This window comes from Penicillium pulvis (genome assembly GCF_028828015.1).
Source record: "Penicillium pulvis strain IBT 33274 chromosome Unknown scaffold_8_segment0_segment0, whole genome shotgun sequence".
Classification (NCBI taxonomy): domain Eukaryota; kingdom Fungi; phylum Ascomycota; class Eurotiomycetes; order Eurotiales; family Aspergillaceae; genus Penicillium; species Penicillium pulvis.
Window position 1 is genome coordinate 4923960 of NW_026643080.1, and position 23713 is coordinate 4947672.

The 23713-nt window shown below is 49.4% G+C and overlaps 10 protein-coding genes across 10 annotated transcripts; 4 read left to right on the top strand and 6 right to left on the bottom strand.

Annotated features, from left to right (window-relative positions):
• Positions 1–199: 199 nt before the first annotated feature.
• On the top strand, positions 200–3969 carry N7503_011270 (uncharacterized protein; the record flags this gene model as incomplete). Its single annotated transcript, XM_057070816.1, has 2 exons — positions 200–592; positions 649–3969. 2 exons carry the CDS (start codon positions 200–202, stop codon positions 3967–3969), a joined length of 3714 nt encoding a protein of 1237 aa, XP_056917427.1.
• A 76-nt stretch (positions 3970–4045) lies between these two features.
• On the bottom strand, positions 4046–5649 carry N7503_011271 (NAD(+) diphosphatase). Its single transcript, XM_057070817.1, has 3 exons — positions 5457–5649; positions 4926–5375; positions 4046–4844 (listed from the first exon to the last, which is right to left on the bottom strand). The coding sequence occupies exons 1-3, from the start codon at positions 5551–5553 to the stop codon at positions 4138–4140; spliced, it is 1254 nt and encodes a 417-aa protein (XP_056917428.1). The 5' UTR covers positions 5554–5649; the 3' UTR covers positions 4046–4137.
• A 228-nt stretch (positions 5650–5877) lies between these two features.
• N7503_011272 (glutamine-dependent NAD(+) synthetase) lies at positions 5878–8631 on the top strand (the record flags this gene model as incomplete). Its single annotated transcript, XM_057070818.1, has 11 exons — positions 5878–5924; positions 5974–6092; positions 6155–6305; positions 6374–6432; positions 6494–6683; positions 6738–6763; positions 6829–6920; positions 6971–8126; positions 8185–8240; positions 8300–8465; positions 8522–8631. 11 exons carry the CDS (start codon positions 5878–5880, stop codon positions 8629–8631), a joined length of 2172 nt encoding a protein of 723 aa, XP_056917429.1.
• Positions 8632–8919: 288 nt separating this feature from the next.
• N7503_011273 (uncharacterized protein) lies at positions 8920–10437 on the bottom strand (the record flags this gene model as incomplete). Its single annotated transcript, XM_057070819.1, has 1 exon — positions 8920–10437. One exon carries the CDS (start codon positions 10435–10437, stop codon positions 8920–8922), a length of 1518 nt encoding a protein of 505 aa, XP_056917430.1.
• A 624-nt stretch (positions 10438–11061) lies between these two features.
• Positions 11062–12646, bottom strand: N7503_011274 (questin oxidase family protein; the record flags this gene model as incomplete). The annotated part of the gene is made up of 5 exons (XM_057070820.1): positions 11062–11156; positions 11224–11625; positions 11709–12068; positions 12121–12423; positions 12493–12646. 5 exons carry the CDS (start codon positions 12644–12646, stop codon positions 11062–11064), a joined length of 1314 nt encoding a protein of 437 aa, XP_056917431.1.
• A 586-nt stretch (positions 12647–13232) lies between these two features.
• N7503_011275 (TFIIH/NER complex ATPase/helicase subunit SSL2) lies at positions 13233–15843 on the bottom strand (the record flags this gene model as incomplete). The annotated part of the gene is made up of 3 exons (XM_057070821.1): positions 15791–15843; positions 15615–15737; positions 13233–15556 (listed from the first exon to the last, which is right to left on the bottom strand). Exons 1-3 carry the CDS (start codon positions 15816–15818, stop codon positions 13233–13235), a joined length of 2475 nt encoding a protein of 824 aa, XP_056917432.1. The 5' UTR covers positions 15819–15843.
• A 409-nt stretch (positions 15844–16252) lies between these two features.
• Positions 16253–17150, top strand: N7503_011276 (uncharacterized protein; the record flags this gene model as incomplete). The annotated part of the gene is made up of 4 exons (XM_057070822.1): positions 16253–16261; positions 16316–16329; positions 16420–16445; positions 16547–17150. 4 exons carry the CDS (start codon positions 16253–16255, stop codon positions 16906–16908), a joined length of 411 nt encoding a protein of 136 aa, XP_056917433.1. The 3' UTR covers positions 16909–17150.
• A 613-nt stretch (positions 17151–17763) lies between these two features.
• N7503_011277 (uncharacterized protein) lies at positions 17764–18200 on the bottom strand. The gene is made up of 2 exons (XM_057070823.1): positions 17896–18200; positions 17764–17845 (listed from the first exon to the last, which is right to left on the bottom strand). Exons 1-2 carry the CDS (start codon positions 18087–18089, stop codon positions 17812–17814), a joined length of 228 nt encoding a protein of 75 aa, XP_056917434.1. The 5' UTR covers positions 18090–18200; the 3' UTR covers positions 17764–17811.
• Positions 18201–18969: 769 nt separating this feature from the next.
• Positions 18970–20621, top strand: N7503_011278 (RNA polymerase II-binding domain-containing protein; the record flags this gene model as incomplete). Its single annotated transcript, XM_057070824.1, has 2 exons — positions 18970–19119; positions 19188–20621. 2 exons carry the CDS (start codon positions 18970–18972, stop codon positions 20619–20621), a joined length of 1584 nt encoding a protein of 527 aa, XP_056917435.1.
• Positions 20622–21085: 464 nt separating this feature from the next.
• N7503_011279 (uncharacterized protein) lies at positions 21086–21865 on the bottom strand (the record flags this gene model as incomplete). Its single annotated transcript, XM_057070825.1, has 3 exons — positions 21086–21305; positions 21368–21450; positions 21550–21865. The coding sequence occupies 3 exons, from the start codon at positions 21863–21865 to the stop codon at positions 21186–21188; spliced, it is 519 nt and encodes a 172-aa protein (XP_056917436.1). The 3' UTR covers positions 21086–21185.
• Positions 21866–23713: the final 1848 nt, after the last annotated feature.

The window sequence follows — 23713 nt, forward strand, 5'->3', positions numbered from 1 at the left end:
AAATACATCTAATCTGCATATTGGCGGTTGTTTCATTACATGTGTATTACCAAGCTACAACCCGCAGTCCCCAGTTCTTTATTGCACCCGCGTTCTTTCAACACTCACCTCTCAGCCTTTCGTACTCTTTGATCTGATCATCCCCATAGCATGCCGATGGTCGCGCACTGCTGATGTCGGACGGGGATTTGCGGACACAATGATGGATGTAGCCGACCAGCCTCCGGCACCAATTGCGCCGCCGCAGCTCGCCAAAATCCCGATCGCGCAGCTGTCGCCTACTCTCAAGCAGTCCCACGAGAAATGCATCGAAGCAGTTGTGACGCTCGTCTGGCCGTATTCATCTTCGACCAAGCGCCTCAGCCTCTTACTCGCCGAACCTGATTTCCGCCTACGACGTTTACATGGACAAGTCAAGGCGATATTTCATGGGCGCGTTGCGGAACAAGTTGCTGCGTCCCATGTCGGTATTGGTGACAACATTTGTCTTGCTCTGAAAGGTTCGAAACTTGTCGCGAATGACACGGCGACACAGACTCCTGGGAGATATGTCGCGTGGGATATCCATTTCGACTATGACTTGTCCCTAGAGGTAATTTTGACCTTTGCAATTCAGACCCAGCTACGATGCCAATGACATGATACTAGATCGACCGATCATCAAAAGATTCTTCGAAAACTTCCATTGAATATCACGATCCGGCACAACATGAATCCGAACAAGCTCCGCCCTCTACACCTCGCATCGTTTCAACGGACCCATTGGCACTAGAGCAAAGATCCTGGGAATCGCCAGCCTTTCTACGATCCGGTTCGAATGCCTTTGGTAGCGTTCCTCGTACCTCTCTAGAGCTGTCAGCTGAGGAAGATGGGTATATTATTGGAAAGGGAAGGAAACGACCAAGATATAGCTTGAAACGCGATGATTGGCATATCGTGGATGAACCTATGAGCCCACAGGAGGAGGAACCTGTGGTGAATTGGTGGGAGAAAGACTCTTGGGAGAAAATGTCGGCAGAAAACGAGAGTATCGAACAGGAAGTGGAGGAAAATGCAGATGCAGAGCCTCGGGTTGAAAGTGAGATGCCCGATGAGGATCAAATTAACGGAAATGCATCTCGGGAGCAGTCCCCTGTCTTTATCAAACCCTCTCTTGATATTTCTGGTGGCCTTTTCGGCAGGCGGCCACCGCAATCCAGCGAGATTCCCCATGGCGCGATGGAAACTACTTTCCAACAGCGCCTGATGTCAGCCTCGCATCTTCCTACAGATACGCCGCAACTCCGACCAGTACCTTCGCCTGGCCTTCCAATACCATCACCTATCGTCTCAAATCCAAACACTTCACAGGGTTACTTTTCGGACTTCCACACTATCTCACAAACACAAAGCGCAGATCCTGTGTCTCTGGAGGCCGATGCCAGTGTCACTGCCTCGGAACCCATATCCATCTCTCATATTTCACCTGTTTCTCCTCCAAGAGCACCGCCGATACTTGCTGCAGATATAGCGAGCACACACCAAGATGATGGTTCTGTTTTCACACCAGCTGGCCTGGTGCCTCATCAGTCCCCGTCAGGATTTTTCTCAGAAAACCTACCAATTGAAGCGGCATTAAATCAAACAGAATTGTTCGATTCGTCCGATTTTATCAATGACACCGAGGTGATTGAGTCTGGCGTTGATAATGAACATGTTGCCGAGCCGCTTCTGTCGGTCGTGACAGATGAAGTGGCAACTCAGCCAATCGCGTTTGATGGGATTGAAGGATCAGGGGAAAGTCAAGAGGACCATAACATGGAACATGAGGGGGAGCCAAGATTTGAGACAGGGTCCGAAATCAAAGCCATTGAAGACAGCGGTGAAAATGCTCAGACTAGCCCAGAATTTTCATTGCATGCGCTAGAGGCGACTAGCACCGACACAGCTCTACAACGTACACAAGGACCAGCGCTCGAGAAGACTACAAGTGATGGGAGTGACGATTCTTCAGACGAATCCCAGGTAAGGCAAGATCATCGCCCGCGCCATGCCAATTATAGCGACCAAGAGAGTCTTCAAGCCGAGGATGAATCTCTCTCTTATGACGAGGAAGATGGGGAGTCAGGCTCTGAGTTGGAAGATCAATACGACGAAACTCAAGCAGGGGCAAGCAGCGATGAGGAGTCCGAAGCAGCGGATCTGCCACACCAACCCCCTACCCAGCATGAAGTGATTGTGTTGGATAGCGATAGTGAAGATGAGCTCACCTCCAATCAGCCGGCAAATCCGCAATCTATCCACCAAGAACGCAGAACATACCATGATTCATCATCACAATCTGAACATGAAGGGTGGGATATGGCTGAACAAGAGGAGATATCCCAATCAGAAGCCGAATATTCTGAGGATGATGGGGTTGAGGCTTACCGTCAAGATGATAGAGTTCATGACAGTGATAAAGAAGACGAGTCATCTGTGGATGTGTTGGCACGAGACCATTATTTGCATAAACATTCAACTCGAGAGTCTTCTGTACATGATGAGGAAGGCAAAGGCGACACTTCTGACATAGCCTCAGAGGGGGCTTCATCAAGGGACTATCATTCTGACAATGTTATCAAACCCGGCACAAACACAGAATCTGTCATCGGTCTAGACTCTGACGAAGATAAACTTAGCAAGGCCGGTGAAGATTCTTTCCCTCGGGAAGACTCAGCGCCTGCTAGCCGAATTGAGAAGGTTTGGGCTGGCGCAAAGTCAAAGGCAAATGTACCGCATGGGTTGGATGGCACACATGATGAACGTTCCGATGAAGTAGCGCCATCGGGTACGGAAGATCAAATTGGGAACGAAGAGGCAGAAACCACTCCGGTAACATCTGTTTGGCCACAACTTTTGACCCCTGCTCCTACTCAAGAAGTCGATGGTTTACAGGCTACTGTGAGCAAGGAGAGGGAGGAGATGACGCAGGATTCTCCCACACTAGACACCCATGAATCCCCAATGGGGTTGCATGTCTCTGTTCCAACGGCACCAGACACTGGCCCAGATGCTACGGACCGCGCATCTGAGAACACCATGGATTCATCACTTCTAGAGCAGGCCTTTACACCTGTAGGCATCTCTGATGAGAACCTTGCAAGCGGCCCGCTCATTGTCTTACCAACCACAGAGACTGCTCACCCTGAGGAACAGCCGGGCGCTTCCCAGGAGGAAATGCTGGAAACGCCAGCCGTTATCGTCAGTCAGCTCCCAGCTCCTGATCGTCATGCCCATGGACTACGCAGCAAACTGTCTTACTTCGCCCCTCTTGCAACTCTTATCGACCATTTTAGTGCTTTGGTGGACACCATCTCAATTGTTCACGAAGTGTCCCCAATTGCCAAAGCAGTCTCTGGTCCAAAAGACTACTTCCTGACCGTCCAACTTACCGATCCGTCCATGGCTGGAACTGTCCTCCAGGCCCAGCTTTTTCGACGTTACAAGTCTGCAATGCCGACATTGGTTGAAGGGAACGCAGTGTTACTCCGAAATCTCAAAGTTCGCAGTTTCGATCACTCGATCATGCTGGTCAGTGTTGAATCCAGCTCATGGGCTGTCTTCGATGGTTCCGGACCGGAAGCACAAGTCAATGGTCCTCCTGTTGAATATAGCTCGGAGGAGCGAGCTTATGCATCTGGCTTGCGAAAGTGGTACAGCGAATTCGGCGCAAGCATGGTCGCTGACCACCAACTTCAAGCGTCAATCCTCAGAGAGAGCGTGGATAGAGAGGGTAGTGCTTTGATAAGTGAATCCGGAAGTATAGACTCAGTGACTCGTGGTGACCCTTCGTCCTCTGCTCGAGGCTCGAAGCGCTCGCGTAAGAGCCACCGGCGGGTTACTATTCATGAACTCCGAGATGGTCGACGCTACACCGAGGTTGGGTCCCCGAGCAGCAAAGAAAGCATCCATGAATTACGTGACGGTACACTTTATGCGAATCTGTGAGACAGAATCATTGATATAGTACGATATCAGTCCTGTCAAGGTCTGCTCATTCTGAATGACCAAAAATGCATATATGCTTCAAAATATTTGTATTCGTCTCTTCTTAATACTGACCTTTAGTCTATACACAGATGACAAGCCATATATACAAGAACTGACCTACGTAATTCACATCTTAGAAGTCTTCTCTTCGTAATGGAAATATTCCTTGCTAATTGCCGCCCGAATCAACTGATTCGCAATCGCCGTTGGCGGTGGCAGCTTCAGACCACCCTTATACTCCGGTCCAGGGCCGGAACTCAAATCGCTCGTTCCGATTCGCAGCGCCTCCTCCACCTCCTCAACTTCAAACCACTTTGCATCTTCGAGCTCTGGGTCATGCTCCAAATTGATTTTCTCGTGAGCCGGGTCAGCCACTTGCGCGATGGCACCAATCATCAAGTTCGCAGGATACGGCCACGGCTGAGAAGAGTGGATGACAACCCGCGAAAGGGTCACGCCAGCCTCCTCCCACACTTCACGGCGCACGGCATCCTCAATGGACTCGGCCGGCTCGATGAATCCCGCCAGAGTTGAGTACCAGTTTGGTGGGAAGCGCTTAGACCGACCGAGTAGGACACGCTTGCCATCGGCGGAGACGACAGCCACAATAATGGTCGGATCTGTGCGGGGGAAGCACAAGTTCGACAGTGTGGTGCGGGTAGTGCAGGCCGGGCGCTCAATGGGTTGGCCTGTAGCGACGCGAGCAGCGTCCGTAGGTGGGCAGGTGCGCTTAGTTCCTGCGTTCACTGAGAGAGTGGGGTTGCCACAGGTGCCGCAGAAGGTGTTACGGTTGTTCCAGTCAGTCAAAGCACGAGCCTGAGCATATATAGCGGCTATTTCATATAATGTTAGTATATGTCCCAGAAGAGGATCATTTGGTGGGGTTATCATTAGCCTCGGTTTATTCAACATACCTTCGTCCGGAGTAAAGGTTGTAACGATTCTAGTCTGGAAGAACGAAAGGCCTTTCGATTCCATTTCACTGATGATGTCCTTGGCAGCAGACTGCTGCTCCTCAGATCCCTTAGGGGTAACATCAACAGCGAAGCACGGGGCTCCGGAGTAGATCTTGTGGGCAAAGGCATTTTCCTCCTTGCGGCTTTCGTCCAGACCAAGGAAGATAAGGCTCGGGTAGGTCTTCCGCGAGTCATAGGCCTTGATCAACTCTTCTTCGGATTGATCAAAGAAATCCTGCGGGATAAGCTTGCGCAGTTCCTCATACTTGGCATAGTACAGCTCAGCCGGGGAGCGAGTGAGGGGGGCGAGGTTGTTCAGCACAACGAACTGCGTAGACGGGTGCTTCAGGGCAGACGAGAGGAATGGGTGATCACCGCGCAAAAACGATAATCTGTTGATTGGGGAACCTGTGGGTGATTCTTAGTATTGCAATATTCATTTCGATATCCTCATTCTTTCGGTCTCTCATCCCCTCGGCAATTCCATACTGGAGAAATAGTTCGCGGTTTCCCGGCCAAATCGTCGGGATAGCATGGATTCCGCAAGCGTATGAGCTGGGACCGGAATTTGGGAGGACGCGCTCATGTTGAAGATGATCTATATGTAGCAATGAATAGGTACGTTTATATGTACAGTAGAGCAAACCGAACAAATGATCGAAGAGTTGCGACTGCGATATGCATTAATCAGCGTAGCCGTTCCTGCGTGTATTGTTACAACCCAAAATTTCATCGGAATTGCACCGATTATCTGGCGTGAGGGGTGTATTGTTCGTAATATATGGTAATGTTAATACTCCAAAGCGGGGAACCGCGGACTCCCCACACACGTGACCTAGATGATGAATTTCCCATTTTCTGCTTCTTTATCTAAGACAGTTTCTTGTTGAAGGAGTCATAGCTGTGTTTAATGCCACTGGACTGCATCATGGGGCACCTTGTCACTCTAGCAACATGGTATGCCCTGAATAGTTGCTTGGAAGAGCTTCATTTACTGACTTCGTAGCTCTCTAAACCAATGGGCCCTTGACTTTGAGGGCAATGCGGCCCGCATTATTGAGAGTGTTCGGCAGGCAAAAGCAGCTGGTGCGACTCTTCGTGTTGGTCCAGAGCTTGAGATCACCGGTAAATGACTGAATTGCTCCGCACTGCAAGGCATGAGGATAGACAATGACACAGCTCGGCAGGGTACGGCGTGCTAGATGGATTCCTTGAAGGGGACACCTTCCTGCACTCTTGGGAGATGCTGGCTCGTATCATCGAGCACCCGGACTGCCAGGATATTGTGGTAGATGTAGGTATGCCTGTGCGCCATCGTAATGTGCGCTACAACTGCCGGTGAGATTTTCTAAAACTATTATCGCGTTATATGGCCATTGGCTAATCTAGGCTTCGATTTCATCTAGTGTCATCTTCTACAACAAAAAGATCATCCTAATCCGGCCTAAGATGTGGCTCGCCAACGGTTCGTTCGTCTCCGTGCTGCCGATCTACCTCCCATACTTATATGTTCTTTTCCGGTACAGATGGCAACTACAGAGAGCACAGACACTTCATCCCGTGGCAGCGTCCTCAAGAGGTTGAGGATTATTACCTGGAGCAGATTGTGGGAAACATCACTGGTCAATACAAGGTCCCGTTCGGTGATGCCGTTATCAGCACGAGAGACACCTGTTTTGGCCTGGAGACTTGCGAGGAATTGTTCACTCCTAATGGGTATGCTGTAATCCCGATTTGCTGTTGATAGCGTCAGCTAATCCTATAAATTAGACCTCATATTCCTTATGGACTGGCTGGTAAGCTATCACACTTCATTGAGAGCATACTTGGGGACGTACCATATGGTTGCTAACAAATTTAGGTGTGGAAATTATTTCCAATTCCTCTGGCAGCCACCATGAATTGAAGAAGCTTGACACCCGTGTGAATCTTATCACACAAGCTACAAAATTGGTACAAGAAATTTTCTTCATATCACAAGACCTCCTACTAACGCGTCATAGAGCGGCGGTATTTACCTGTATGCTAACCAACAGGGCTGTGATGGCGATCGCCTATACTACGACGGCTGTGCGATGATTGTCGTCAATGGCGACGTTGTGGCCCAAGGATCCCAATTCTCCTTGAACGACGTGGAAGTTGTCACAGCGACTGTCGACATCGAAGACGTCCGAACCTACCGCTCAACCGTGAGTCGTGGAATGCAGGCGAGCAAGCAGTCGCCTTTTGTTCGCCTCGATATTGATGTCCGACTTTCCCGCCGTGCCGAGGATGCAGATCCCAGCCTTACGGTCTCCGTGCCATTCAAGCCTCGTATCCATGTTCCAGAAGAGGAGATCGCTCTCGGCCCGGCCTGTTGGCTTTGGGACTACCTGCGGCGATGCGGTGCCGCGGGATTCTTTATCCCTCTTAGCGGTGGTATCGACAGTTGTGCCACGTCAGTGATTGTCCATTCGATGTGTCGTGAGGTTCTGAAAGCGGTCAGACAAGGCAATGAGCAGGTCATCAAGGATGTCCGTCGGCTCTGTGCTAAACCCGCCGACTCCGACTGGCTCCCGACGACCAGTCAGGAGATCTGCCGAGCCATCTTCCACACCAGTTACATGGGCACACAGAATTCAGGACATGAGACAAGAGACCGTGCTAAGCGACTGGCCGCAGATATTGGCGCTTACCATATTGACTTCAACTTCGACACCGTGGTAACAGCTCTTATGGCTCTTTTCACCACCGTCACCAACTTCCAGCCCCGATTCAAAGTCCATGGAGGTAGTTCGGCTGAAAACGCGGCCTTGCAGAATGTCCAGGCTCGATTGAGAATGGTTCTCTCTTATTTGTTTGCTTCGTTGTTACCAACTGTCCGTCAACGGCCCGGTGGTGGTGGCCTCTTGGTTCTTGCATCGTCAAATGTGGACGAGTGCCTGCGGGGCTACTTGACGAAATACGATGCCAGCTCAGCCGATTTCAATCCTATTGGATCCATTAGCAAAGTCGACCTCAAGAAATTCATCGGATGGGCAGGCATTAATTTTGATCTTCCGATTCTTGAGGAGTTCCTCCACGCAACGCCTACGGCTGAATTGGAGCCTCGAACAGCAACTTATGTGCAATCTGACGAAGCTGATATGGGTGTGACTTACGCTGAGCTAGGGACTTTCGGTATGTTGTCACAGCGAAATGTTCTATTGTACACGATTACTGACGACTCGCTCTAAAGGCTACCTTCGAAAGGTGTCCAAGCTAGGCCCATGGTCGATGTATGAGAAACTATTGGTATTTCTCAACTTCTCCGCTTGGCCTTCCAATTGTAGTCCCACTAACAATTCACCTAGCATCTGTGGGGCAATGAGTACAGTCCGCGCGAGATTTACGAGAAGACACGCCATTTCTTCTACAATTACTCCATTAACCGGCACAAGATGACTGTCTTAACGCCTAGCTATCACGCAGAGCAATACTCTCCCGACGATAACCGACATGATCTTCGCCAGTTCCTGTGTAAGTCTTTCTGCTATTCGGTAGCACTTCATGAGAGGCTAATGGCTTCTTCCCAGACCCTTCATTCACATGGGCGTACAAGAAGATGGAAGACAGTGTTAAGTTCTGGGAATCTAGGGGATGGAATACAGGCAAGACCGCGAAGAAGAACGTCAAGGCGGACTGAGGAGATCGGACCGAATAGGATTGGTTGTGGTATCTCATTTAATGATATTAACGTGCTTACGATCGACTAGATTTAGTGAACTGATGCAAGGATAATATCCAAACTTTGATTTGATCCGAAAAAAAAGAATATACTGTATATTGAGCGAGTGTATACAGATGGCAAGCAAACACCAAGCCATGAAATGAGAGAATTTAACAAGTAGATGTAGGAAATCGCTGATGAGAAGTATAAGGCGTCATGGGTCATATCATTTGGACAGATCATGCATCATGCTGATCAAGAATATCAGTCCTTCCAGAACCAACCATTCTTTGGCTGGGTATTTTGTTCATTGGGCTGCTCTTCGCCAGTCTCCAACTTTGGGCGCGACGTCTCAACAAATGACTCGGTCTCTTCACGACCATCTTCGTAGCGTTTCGTCTCAACCTTTTTGGTCTCGATCGAACCATCAGAAAAACGTGTACGCTCTGTGCGAGTCATAGTGGAGATAACACGGGGCTCCGACGCCAACTCAACTTGCTTCGTTTCTGCCAGTTTTGGGGGTGCCGTATCCTCAGTCTCAGTCTCAGGCACAGACTTGCGGTGTCCACCAGAGACAAGATCCAGCCAGCTTTCCGTATCATCATTACCCTGCTCGGGATCGGACGTCATTCCTCGTCGAAAGTTCTCAGATGCATCCGGCTGATTCTGTCGTTCCTCGAGCAGGGCACGCAGTAATGGGCTCGCCCGTGAGATCTCGCGTTCACGGTCTTGAATATCTTGCAAGAAACGCTCATATAGTTCTAGTTCGCTCTCCGGCTGGGCCTCTTCATGTGCTGCCGAGCCATCGGGCAGTTGACTGTCATCTTCACTGTGACCAGTAAATGTAACACCAGACCAAGGATGGCTGTCAGTACCAGAAACGTATTTCCACCGATCGCCCAAACTACCACGCTTGACCAACCCATGTAACCACTCCGTTCCATTCTCCGGCCTGGTCTTGCTGAGCGCTAGGGAATCGCGTTCAAGCATAGACTTGCCATTCTCCAGACGGAGCAAATCCTCGAATGCCTCACGCCATTGCGGTTCAGCGGGATCGCGGTCAAATTGTAACTCTTGTTCAGGTCGGAGAGAGGACACGATGGCGGAGAACACACCCTGATCGCGCTGCGCGCGGTACTGGGCCTGGCGTTCGAGGTGGAGAGGGGAGTAGGGGCTTAGCATGATGTAGGTAAGTGGCCAGGTCGGCGAGCTGCTGTCATTAAACATGTCGGAGAAGGGCAAACTGGCGTGGGGGTGGAATATGGAGGATGCGAAGGGGAAGAAGTGGTCTTCGAAGCGGTTGAAGAATGAGTCGAGGCCGAAGAAATCGGAAGGCCTGTGTTCGTTGCTGGGTGGGGAATGCTCTGATCTTTCGACCTCTTCAGAGAAATATGATGGTTTCTGTGGGGGTTGAGATGTTTGCTGATTGTTGCTCTTATAATTCGGTGGATTCTCTTCTTCATCTGGCGTGTTGGGGTCGGCGCTTTGATTTGGTGTAGAGTCGCGCTCTACCGTATTCACGTTCGATTTCGCGCCGTTGTGATGGCGATACGCCATATTTTTGTAGGATTTGTCATCTGTGAAGATGGTCCAGCTGTCTGATTGGGGGGATCCCATGGAGGATGGAAGGCCAGTGATTGACTGTAACACAGAAGAGACTTGTTCATCGGCGAAACGCCGAAACGTGACAAAGGGATTGGTCTCGGACTCGCTATCCCAGTCTTTATTGTGAGGCATGTTGGACTTGTCGCGGTCGTTGTCTGAATCCCGATCGGAAGGCATGATGGAAAGTGGATAATCAAGGGAAGATCTTGTCAAAAGATGTTGAAGATGAAGCTGTTGGGGAGCCCCACCTCGCCACGTGAGTCCCACTTTTTCCCTTACACTGCCATTACTTATATGAGTAAGGTGTTGTTAGGTGCTTACTATGTGCTATTCTTCGACTGTTTATACCAATATTTAATCTTCTCCTTGCCTACAAGTTTTTGGATCTACAAACTCTAATCAATCTCTGATCATTTCTACATGAAACCCTCGCGCGCCCAGACACGGATCGCTTCGTATGACGGGACAGACCCACCAGTGCAGTGGGTCAAAAGCGCCTCGATTTACTAGAGAGATACTAACTACATTGAGACATTTATATGGGCTAGTCAAGAATCCACGGATGGCTGGCCATATCCTAGAAATGTGACGAGATTGCCTACTTCATATCCCATAATATCAGCACGGGTTAGGTATGTCACTTCAAGAACAATTTTTGATCAGAACGTTTAGGTCATAGGGACCGGGGAATTGTCAATTTGGACTGAAGCCAGTAGATACACGAAAGAAGATATCGGATGATTTCTCATATGAAGCAAAATTACCCATATAACCCACTCAACTTGCTTTCTCTGGCTAGTCTTATAAGCGCGCACGTCCTGCAATATTCTGCCACGCTTCATCAAACCCTGTTGAGCGTATCCACATCGCATCGTTTCCAGCAGTAGAGTCAACAGCTATGGAGGCAGAGTGGTCAGCAACAAGCGATTATATGACACTGAAATGTCGCGAATAGAGGCTTACCCATATTTCCAATCTTGAGCCACATATCCCCCGATACCGGCATAGCGCCATTCTTCTCAAACGGCTTGCATACATTCTGACCATGCGCTACAGCTCGCACGAGCTTAGACAGATGCCCGTCATCAGATGGGTGTGCTACACTATGCGAGATGACGGTCTGCCAGTCTTTCTGTGCTGGATATTGTACGACCTCGTCTATGAGGAGGTCTGGAGAGTTGCGAGACACGTATGTCAAAAGGTCCAGACGGCCTTTCCACTCAAGTAGACGGCATTTTGACTTCTGGTCGAGGAATGGGAGTTTCATGAGTGTGGAGAAGAAGATGGAGGAGTTGAGACAGTGGATGAAGAAGAAATCAATCTTGACCTCCTTGTCGCGGCGTTGCGCAGTACTCGTATAGTACACTTGGCAAATTCATTATGTTAGCGTCGGTACATGACAGTCCTTCTTGGGATTGATAGATCTGATAAATTTTGGTAAAACTCACCAACGGTGTTGATCATATCTGCCAATCTCTCGGGTATCTGCTCCGCTGACACCGTATACTGCGCAGCATACTGCAGCATCTCCTGCGGTGCACGGTGTAAAACTCCGTCCCTGAACTTGTTACTGTCAGAAAACCTGACAGAGCTTTTCAAGGTTTCATCTTTGCGAATCTCAGTCAAAAGCTGTAGGAGTGATTTCTGCCCGGGCTTCCCAACTCCTCCAGCCTGCCTCTCGGCCGGAAGGAAGTAGTCACGGCCCATCCAGTCATCATGAACGGCGGCTTGGGCTAAAGCCTGGGCCACAATGGCAGGTTGGTTGAACTCTAGCCCAAAGCCGAGGTGGATGAGCGGATGTACCAGTCCTGGTTACAGTGAGTTTCTGGCTTGTGCAAGATTTACGAAATGGAAGCATACCTCCGAAAAGTCGACTCAACATGGTTTCAGCGCGGTCGTCTCCGGCAAATAAGTACTCCTCGAGGACTTGGCTGACTCCCATGGTGTTGATGGCATTCTGGAAGAAGGCCAGGAAATTTGAGTACTGCTTTTCTTTTCCTAGATAACCTTGGAAATCAGCGCTATCATGCATAGCCTGAACGGTCTCCTTGTTGGGAGGGTGTGCTGGTCGTTGGTAGCCCTTGTTCCTCTCATAACTGGCCAAAATATCTTCGGGGGATGCGCCGAGTGCATAAAGCGTGAGGACTCCATGAACGATATGATCTGTAGCATCTTGTTAGGTATTAATTGCCAAGGCTTCAGCCAAGCCTCCATATATGGGAACAAACATACTATGAAATCCTTCGTCGTTGAAGAAGACATGATGACTCTCCATATCTTCTTGTAGGACCTTACTGGTGGCACGAGCTGCATCTTCGCGAACACCAGAGTTGTAGACACCTACATCCTTGACGGGGTCCAGATGAATTTTGGTTGCAGTCGCCATGGCGGAAGTATTGGTGTTCAACGCGAAGTGGGAGCTAGACGATCTGAAGTGTGGGGAAGCTCCAAGGACCGCGGCTACTCGCGGCTGTGGCTTGAACGATTGAAGAGGTTTGGAGGGAAACACTATAGCTCTTCTCGGGGTTTTGCTTAGCGGAGCCCAAAGCTTTGAGGTTATCCCTTTGAAGCTGTGAGTTCCTTTTGTGACAATCATCCGGGGAACCATGAACCTTTTAAATTAGACCGCGACAGCATGACAACATGACAACAGCTAGCATTTGTAGGGGTTGCCTTGGTCTCGTGTACGACTAGGGGAGGAAGCAAAGACCGGGCTGACCTATCAGGAAGCGATCATTAGGAAAGGGATGTGGAGAGCTCGGGGTTCGGGCGTCTCGGTGCGACAATTCAACGTCATGCTTAGTTAAGGATGAACTTCTATGGGGACTAGACCCGGCTTGCTGACTGATTTTAACAATGGACTCGTATTGCTTCATATGAATTTCGCGATGGAAAATTAGTTTTGATTTGCAACGTTTTGGGCTAGAATCGTACGTCTTGCTAGTAATATCCGAAAGGACCCTATCTCCGCTTTATTGCAGCGTTGTTTCTCGCTCCTTCTTACGTCTTTGCCGTTCCCGTTCCATCTTCTTGAACAAAGGATGATGTCCAGCCTTGTCTTTGAGCTGCTTATTTTTGCTTTTGTTGTATTCAATGTAAGCCATATCGTCACCGCCAGCCAAACCGCTGAGAGTGGCAGCGCTACGTTTGGCATTAGGCTTCTTACCTCCGGCGCGCTTGCCACCCGTGCGCATGGAGAATAGATCATCATTCACCTGCTCCACATCGGCCGAAGACTCATTCTGCAGCATGACTTCCTGCAGAAGCTCGCGGCGTTCTGCGGGTGTCGCGTAGGAGAGTCCTTCGTATTCGTCAATTCCTTGAAGATGGGTGATGACCTTAAAGGCATAGCCCTGGTCGACCAGGAAAGCTTGACGCTTGGCCGAATAAACCATCTCATTCGTGTCCTTAGACACAAGCGAGTAGAAGAAAGCGTTGAAGCCCTCATCGTTACGACGCTTGGCACGAAGAATGCGGCCCAGTCGCTGAGCCTCTTGACGACGCGAGCCATAGTGAGATGAGATTTGAATCAGGCAAGTGGCCTCGGGTAGATCAAGGGAAGTATCACCGATCTTGGACAAGAAGATGGTGTTGACTTGCTCGTTGTGCTGGAAGTTCTCCAGGATACGCATTCGCTCATTCTGTGGGGTTCCACCGTAGATATAAGCCTTGTTCAGCTTGAGTGCATATCGCTCGAGCGCATAAACGTTGTCAGAGAAGACAATGATCTTATCTCCTCGCTTCTCGTGGAAGTCAATCAAAAACTGACAGGCTTGGAACTTGCGTGGATTCATGATGTAGAGCAAAGCCTGCTTCCTAGAACTCTCCCGCAGGTACTCTGAATAGAATTCAGTTGTCATGGGGCACCAGACCTCGGCACACTGCACCTTCGCGATATGGCCTTGCGCAGCAAGTTCCATCCAGTTGGCTTCATAGAGCTTGGGACCAATCAAGAAATTCAAATCCTTGATCTTGTCATCTTCACGCAACAGAGTTGCAGTAAGACCAAGCTTGCTCTGTGCGGCGATCGCAGATGTAACCTTTCGGAACATCGAGGCAGGCACGACGTGAACCTCGTCCAGAATCATCATACCCCACTCTCGAGATTGGAGCCAGTCCATCATCTTCTGAGCATCATAGGAACGCGCCCGAGTTTGTGATACCATGGAGTAGGTCGAGACGATAATTCCGGTGGACCGTTTGAACTTCTCCTTGTGGTCAGATGTGAAGATGGCGATATCGCCGGGGTCTATAGTGGTCCATCGTAAGAACTCATTACGCCATTGAACCACTGACATGGAACTTGTGCAAAGAACAATGGTGCCTTTCTTGATAGTGGCCGCAGCGGTGATGCCCACCAAGGTCTTACCGGCGCCACAAGGAAGAACGATGATTCCACTCTTTGCGCGTCCGTTGCCGAACATCTTACTGAGACTCTTCTCCTGGTATGAACGAATTCGAGCAGCAGGTTTCAAATCCATGTCGAGGTTGGGGTTGACAGTATCACCCTGGAAATCATACTCTTCCAAGGCGGGACATCCAATCGCTTGGCAGCGGGCTTTGACCACTTCAACTCCGGCAGGAGGGATTTCGAAACTGTATGTGGTAGCCTCATCAACGTCACCAACGTCGTCGATCCCGTAATCCACTGCCGCCTCCTCATTTTCATCCCGAGGTGGTGCAGCAGCAGCGTTCTGCTGAGTGCCAGTCTCTCTTACACCGGCCGCATCCTTCGTTCCAGGAATGACAAGACCTCCCATCTTCGGAGCTGCGCGCTCAATGATTCCCTCGGTACTCTCAATTCTCTGGGGACCAATGACCTCGTCTTTTAACAGTCGCTGCAGCATCTCAGGATCAGTCGTTTCCACGTAGTATCGGTTGTGCCGCAGAACCATCTTGATTTTGCCGTATGATTTCGTAAACTCGATAATGAAAGTTCGAATACTCTCTGGTAGCGGAGTTTTCGAAAGACGATCCAAGAACTCAACAATATCCTGCGGCTTCAGACCGACCGACACGGCAGCATAAAGACTGTGACCCGTCAGGCGGTATTCGTGAAGGTGGGTGGGACGAGAGAGCGGTTCGGCGATGGTGGTAAGAAAATCCTGCGCCTGGGGTGCCAAAGGGGAGAAACTCTCGAGAGTGATCGTGCCTTTTACCGGCTCGATCCAGAGAGGTCGATTGTAGTGGTCAAGCTTGAGGGGCAGATAAGAAAGATCCTTGTAACCAAATCTGGGATCGGTTTTGTTGAGCGATCTCTTGCTGAATGATTCCAGAGAGAACTTGCTAACAACCTCTTTATCCGCCAAATTTTAGCATCTGAGTCACGAGGTGAGCAGATCACCACACTCTACCTTTCAGGTTGTTCCGCTCCGGTACTTCATCATCCCCGTCGTCCGAGTATTCATCGCTGCTAGAGAGTTCGGTAGAATCGGGCACGGGTGTAGGTCGCTTGGAAGCACCGCTGGACCGACCACCTGGATTGAAAGTGAGCCATCTGGATACTTTGTCAAACCTTTGGGATACCTACTGTCAGTCGCCTTTCTCTTGGGAGGCATCGCGTAGGTTTATTTTGTATAAACCAGGTGAGGGTAATGCAGCGCAGCGGACTGCGAAGAGGGAAGCGCGGGGCTCGATGAGGCGAACAACGCCTCGTAAGAAATGGTTCAAGCCTGCATGCCACAAGCAGAGGGTCGCAAGAAACAGGCGGCGTCTGCCGACTGGATAGAGCGACCAAGACCGGAACAAAAGAGGTAGGGTGGTGAAAGGTTGGTTCAGTCGGTGGTCGGAAGAGAAGGGTGAAGATGAAAGGGTAAGCGAGAGTATGACAAGTGAAGTACTTGGGACCAGAAGTGTTGCGCTTTGAGATGATAAATCGCTGCTGCCTGAGGCAAACAATGATAGCTCCGATTGGTCAGCGGGCCGGAGCCGCCTTGAGCTGACGTAGCACAATTCACCTTCACCCTTCCGCAGTCGGTCACTCATTGCAATCATGAACACAGTGAGTCATTTCTGCTGCTACAGTGGCCTATCTTATAGTCTAACTAAAGTCCAGATCAAATCCACTTGGTGAGCAGGCATTGCCCTTCTAGCTTTGAAAAAGCTAGGGACAAGAGAAAAGGATGGCAGACTGATCCATGACTATTTACTTCCCAACAGGATTGGCTGGGGCACCCTTTGCGCCGGTTAGTATCCATTGATACCCAAGGAAGTTGACTGATCGGCTATTTCATCGCCAAGTCAAATTTTGTTCCCATCCGCCGCTAACTGATATTCCCTTTTCTAGCCGGCGGCGGTGCTTACTACTTTGCCAAAAAATCCATCAACGCCGACCGACAAGCCCGGTTTGAGACCGAAATGAAGCGCAAGGCCCAGAACAAGGCCATGGAAGATGAGCACCGACGACAGGCCGTCTTAGCCGGACCAGCCTTAACGCCGACCCCAAGTGACGACGTCAGCTTGAAGCGCGCGAATATGTCCCGATTTCAGAATGCTGCCGACGACGTCGCCTCGCCCAGTGCCGAAGCTTCGCACGACCCGGCTGCGACCCGCCATGAACCCATGACTGAAAATGACCGGGTATTGGAGAAAGGAAAATATGAGGCGGCAGAGCCGTTCCGACCTCCACGTGGCAATCGTTTCAGTTAAGGTGGTTCAGCGGTGTCCATTGTATTTTATCTTTGGTCTGTACACTATCGCATATAAAGTCTGGCCGATTTGAGGTTGTGGCTTAACAATATACTTGGACTGGTTCTATTGATGTGATCTTCAAGATTTATTCTCGGCCCGGGTATTCAGGTTAGCGTGACAGCGGGAAACGAATCCGCTACCGTCGAGTACAGACCTAGGTGCCTCCTGACTCATGAGTCACATTAGGTTACGCTGAGGCCTGGTCATTTTGTTGTTGCCTAATTAGAAAGCGATTCAAGGGTGGAACACCCCCTGAGTCGGCGCCTTTTTTACCTAGGGTTGAAATGTTAGTGTACTGTATCCCGGCTGAAATGATGTGTGTGCGTGCGTGTTGGGAGAAGCTATACTTGCTGGGGTGGGCACCCACAGGTCACAACTAGAAGCTCATCGACCTGGAGCCGAGAGTGTATTAAGGCGTCATTTTGCATTTTGACTTAAATTTAGCGAGGTCATACATATGCCCTTTGTTACCTGGAAAATAAGGTACAGGAAAATAAGGTACACAGCTCGCAAAGTGGGGCGATCGTACGTCTTAGTTCCATATGGGATGAGGAGCATGTAAATGGATATGGTTCACATTTTAGGATTTATCGTGATTTGTATCACTTGGTATAAAGCCCTAGTTGCATCTTGATGACTCCTTCATGAGTAAAGTCCATAGTTTCATGCTCCTCGGTATCAATAAATATCACATAAGAAAAGTTCCAACGCCAGATCCTCTTAACGCCCTCAAATCATGCTTCATGTGACAGGTTCCATGTCGGCGCCGGCACCGAGAGTCGTAACCTAATCAAAAATTGGTAGGAAAGTAAAACGAGTGTAGCGACACGTCTCATGCATGTTATGGATTGAATGGGTTGTTTATCGAGCGTGGAAGCAGAGAGGAGGATGTGGCCTGGGGCATCATTAGTTGGAAGCTCGTGATTATGGTGTCGAGGTACTCACTTGTTGTTGATGGGGGAGCTGGAGTTGCGCTGGCGCGAGCTTTCGAGGGCAGGTGGAACAAAGGGCAGCGCCACGCCGGAGATAATGCAGGTCATGGCCACTGCGCGAGCCGCGCGACTATCTGGGCGCGGGCGGTGCGCGGAAAAGTGACGGATAGAAGGGCGGGCGATTTGTGAAGCGATAACTGCAGCCATGGTGATTTATGGAAGGATGGTAGTAAGATGGTAGGATGAGAGAAGAGTTGATCGACTAAATGAATTCGGAGCAGAGTGTAGAGAGACGAGACGGTGAGAAGAAACTCTGAGAGGAAAGTTGTCTTGAATCGAGAGCTACAATACTAAGTACCTTGGGTGCACAGCGCGTATTTATAGGAGTCTCAGCCCGTATGTAAGAGCAAGTGACCCGTGTGGGGGCAAGCTGCGGGGAGTTTTACGCTAAAGCATGGGCTGATTCTCGATGGAAAGACTGCTCCGTGATCAGACGCAACGACGATCACGTCTCATCGGCCTGTCGGCAACTAAAAGCAAATAATATTGCCTCACGCCATCGCGGGGTCCAAAAGCGCCAGCCCAACACCGGCCGAGTATGTGGGGCGACTCAAGTTTGCCCCTCCTTCCAGAGTCATGGAGGGGTCGTGTAGGCAGTGTTAGGCTTCACCGCGTTGGAATGGAATGATGCGGGAAAGAGGGCATCCGAACCATTAGAAACATGGAACAGATACCCGAGCTTGCGTGCCGGTGGATAAATGTACATGTAAATCATGTCAAATCTTATCATTTAGCATGATCTACCCGGATATTGAACCAAGTGGAATTGCCGACACGATATTGTAACACTCCACAGATTGACAAGCAATGTAGATCTGAAGAAAAGCCATTAAAGTCATACAGATGAACAGCCAATAACGAGTGAATCCGAATCAACTCGTGGAATTGTCCAAAAAGCGTAATTGTGTACATAATCAGTAAAGGTCACGTGTGATAGCTGATCAGCTCCAAAGCTTCCGGAAGCACTTGATTGAAACAACTCAAAGTTCAGACCCGCCAACCCGGATGATCCTATGATCCAGTGATCATGGCATCTCATACTCTCGCGATCGCGAAGGCCTCATTCACAGCTGGCCTCTTGCGTCCAGATCCCACCTCGGTTCCTAAAGATGAGATCGCGACCTTTCACACCCTCCTCGACCGCGCCCTGTCGCATTGCTCCCCAGCAAATATCCAGGTCTGAGCTGTTGCAACCTTGTCCCTGTCGCGCTCCCCAGAGTTACTAAATCCCTCCGCCCCACACAGACCTGTAAAGCCTGGCTGCTCCACTATGTTGCTTCTTCAGCGAACCGCCTAGCGGGACTGGCCAAGTACCTGGTCGTGTTAGCGGGCTCCTTGGATGTCCCCCCAGGCGCGCGGCCCAAACCGTCTCCGAAGCGTCGACGGCTCCACATACTTTATCTGCTCAATGATCTGTTCCACCACAGCAAGTACCACCTGGATACCACGGCAACTTTCTCCACGGTCAGCGGGTCCTTGCAGCCACACATGGTGGACCTGCTCGGTCACACTGCAGCCTACGATAGGCAGAAGAATCCCCGGCACTATCGACGACTTGAAGATCTGCTGGAGATCTGGTCCGAGCACGGATACTTCAGTCCCGACCTGATCCATCGACTGCGGGAGGTCATGAAGCACTCCGCCTCGACCGGAGCAGCCCCGCTATCGAACGATCTCGAGCTTGATAGTGCCGACCCTGCCAAGAAGCTGCCCGGGAAAGATGCACCTTTTATCATGCCATCGACCCATGGGGATCATTCGACGCCTTACTATGACCTGCCGGCAGGCAACTGGCTTCCTCACATAATTCCCAATTCCACTATCCCTCTTCACCCGGACAGCATTAAACCATTACAATTCCTGGCTGGTCCTGCGGATGAAGGTCTTGTCAGTGCTCTCAAAGAGTTTTTGAAAGACGTGGATCAGATCTATGGCAAAGAGGACCTTGTCCAGGACGACGAAAATGTTGACATAGACGAGTTGGGTCAAAGAGTCAGTCGAGATGAGAATACAGGGGATATCCTTGATGGCGAAACCTACTACGGCTGGTCCCGTGAATTCTGCCAGCAAATGAAAAAGAAGAAATCCGACTCTTCCAGCCGGAACCAGGACCAAGCTGTGCAAGGCCTCAAACGTCGCTACAGTGATAGCTCCATGAGCGACCGAAGCAGACGATCAGACTCCCAATCCCGAAGTCGATTTCGGCCCGAACATGAGGCTCGCCAACACGGGTCCCGGCCGCGGTCCAGAAGCCGTTCTCCACGACGATCACGTAGCCGTGAAAGTTCATATTCACCCCGGGAACCATCTCCGCCCCGATTCCCTCCTCCCCACCAACCCTCACACGCTCATCCACCTCCCAATCATTCCATTCCTCCTGCTCCGTCTCAGCCATATGGTCACCAATATGGTTTCCCTGCCCCACCTCCACCTCCGCCTCCACCCTACTCGGGAGGTTGGCCACCTGCCCCACCCCCACAAATGCCAGCCATGCCCTTTCCCCCACCCGGCCCGGGCATGAACCACCCAGCCTTCCCTCCTACTTTTTATCCTCCTCAACAAATGAATATGCCCCCCGGGCAAGCACTTCCTCCGGGGCAACACCATTTCCCTCCTCCCCATTCCGGAGGTCAACAAGGTGACTCGTGGGGACCACCGGCAGGACGTGGTTGGCGGTAGGATAGATCAATGTATTTTTACTCAGAAAATGATATCCAATAAGTACTTTCTCTTGACAATTATTCTTCATGTATTGTGTCCCTCCAATAGGGTCTAGTACATCTTCGTAGTGTCGATCAATCAACACCCTGACTGAACCGTTTCCAGAGTTCAGAAAGTAAGGGCTTCATAATCAAAAAGCTTTTATCGATTCACTTTATCAGCCTAGCCAGGAGTGAACAATTCCGCTCCTATATATGGAAAGAAAAAAAAAGAAGAAAAAAAAGAAGAAAAAAAAAAAGAACATGGCTTGAGACTAATATCTTGATGATACTATTATTATGATGTCAATGTAGCCTATCATTTGTTGGTACATACTAAAAAGCTCGAACGTCGTCTAAAATGATAAAATAATAATAGAAAAATGCAAATAATTCTACATAAAAAGTGACCAAGATCGAAGGCAATATGCCAAAGTTATCTCTAATGAAATGAAGAGCACCAATGCCTCCACCTTTCCCCCATATGCTAGACTGACCCCAATATACTCCAAGACATGCCACGAAGATTGCAACAGTACAATCCTCATGACAACACATCATATACCAAGTCCGACTGGGACTCGTCGTCGACATTGTAACCGAAGGATTGATAGTATTTCTCCTTGACAGATTCGAAAGACTTGCACCTGTTGATAGAGGCAGTCTAGGGGCGCAAAAGCATGTTAGCGTGAAACACAAATACGGGGAAAGCATAGGTGAACATACGTCTATTCTGTCTGAGCAACACATAGGCGAGTATCCATGTCCCTTGCAAGTAGCCGGATCGGTATTCTCACCCATATTCTTGCCTGATTTCACAATTAGTACTCGATAAACGTTTTGGGTCCGTGCATTTGCCCTCCACATAAATCATGCGAAGGTACACGGAAAAGACGAGGATAACGCACATTGGAATGAAACTTTCGAGCTAACTTGAACCCCTCCCATGAATGGGACAAGGTCACCCAATGACTGGAAAATTCCCTGCGTCTCCTGTTCGAGGGACTGACAGCATGCCTTGTACTGTTGCTGAGGGCACTGGTACGCGCCAACGGGGGTCCGCACTGGAGAAGCCGACGCGGAGTGTGAGTGTGAGGCAGATGCCGAGGGCTTGAATGTCGGTGTTGGAGTTAAATCTTGTGCTGGTGTATCCTGTCCTAGTGGAACGGCAATGGTGATGGAGCACAGAGTTGCGAGAACAGTCAAGAGCGGTGATAGATGCATGGTATCGGTGGAGTTGGCGGGTTCTTTGCTTAGTCGCTATTGATCTTTCGCGAATCGATGGTGAATAGGCTGTGTTGTCTATTCGATGTTCGCAAGGGTATTCGCGCTGGATAGACTGGACTGAGTGGATAGAAGAGATTGTTTTCCGAAAGAAATGGCGTAGTTGAATCGAATCGAATCAAAGAGTGTGAATAGTTGGCGCGACACCAGTTCGGCGAAAAATGAATGACAGGAGCTGGGCGTAATTAAGTCGAAAAGGGCGTCATCCAGAAGTTGAAGTTGGTTGTCGACAAAACCGTGAAGCTGCCGGCAGTCGAAGGGAGGAAAGGTAAGGTAAGACTTATTTCCCCTGTGTTGACGTGCCTGGGTTAGTTGGAAGGGCGATGTACGTAGCCCTCGAGTCATTTCATTTGAGATTACAGGACCCGGCTAATTACTTCTGACTTTCCTTCTTTTGCCTTTTTTTCTTTTCCCTTGACCTCCCTTGTTTACTATTGGCTTGGTTTTCCATATCCTGGCATTCCAGGGGTTACAGAGTCCCAAATGAGGCTAGCAACGAGAAGAAAATTCGGGAGAGATAGCCTGTTTGGATCATTCGGAATGCTGATGTCCGATACAAGTTTCGATTGGCTTTAGTGGGTGTTTTATTGTCCGGTATGTTGCTAGTGATCCGTGGATTGATTGGTTGCCTAGCTGCGGACAGCGTGGAAGCCATTATATCACATACTTGACACGTACTAGCAAAAAGTTTTCTTGTATAAGAAATGACACTTACAAAGAAGAAAGAAGCTCATTGTGGATCTTTTGACCTCCAAAACGTAAATAGGTACCTGGGTGAGAGCACGAGTGTATCGTGTGGAATCGACGCTATGAACGCAAGGGATAACGCCCTGCCACGAAAGAATGCGAAAGATCCGCATCAGGACAATTTTGGTCCTCCAGGGATAGTTTCCCTCGTTTCGCTCTCGCTCAGATTAGGCAAGCTTGTAGTCTGGATAATCTACGATCTATGAAGTCCAAGTGATCACGCAACCCTGGAGGAATTCAAATTAGGGTTATGTGATTATAAGATTCACAACAACGATCCATGGATAAGACTAATGTTTCCAAACACGGGAATTTGAGATGGAAAATCAATTTAAATACTTGACGACATTGCAGAGGGAATTCATATCAATTATACTCTGCTTGCAAAATCATGTTGTATCCACAGTCTGCTTATGTGCGGTGTGGAACGTTGAAGAATATATATTGCAATCTCTCACCTGCCGGACACCCACAACACTCATGCAACACATCTATCATTAATTTAATTATTTTCAAGACAATGCAAATCAATTCAAATATTATAAACCACTTATTTTGAGTATAATTGATCGGTCTTAACTTACGACAGTCTACGAGATATATAACCTATCGAACTATATAAAAACATCTACGATGCGCAGTCCCAAATCACAAAAAAGCAACATCCAGGTATTCGGTATCATATTGTACAAATCATCAAAAAAACATAAGAATACATCTGCTCGTCGCAAAAATTTTTTCCACTCGAGACTATTATTGCGCATCTTCGAGGGTTGTGGCGTGAGTTCATCACACAGCACACATCAATGAAAAAGAAATCCGGTAAACCTGAAAACCCAAAAACCCAGAAACCCAAAAAAGACTCGCTTGCTCGCTGTTCAAAGGGACGCATGTTGTACACGCCACCCCTTCACAGAAGGGATGACAGAGGATAAGCAGACTTGATATACAGAGCCGCAAGGCCCAAGTGGACATGGAATGGTGTGAATAGAACATCGTTTGTGATCTGCTCTTGGACTTGAATCGAGAATCGAAACGCCG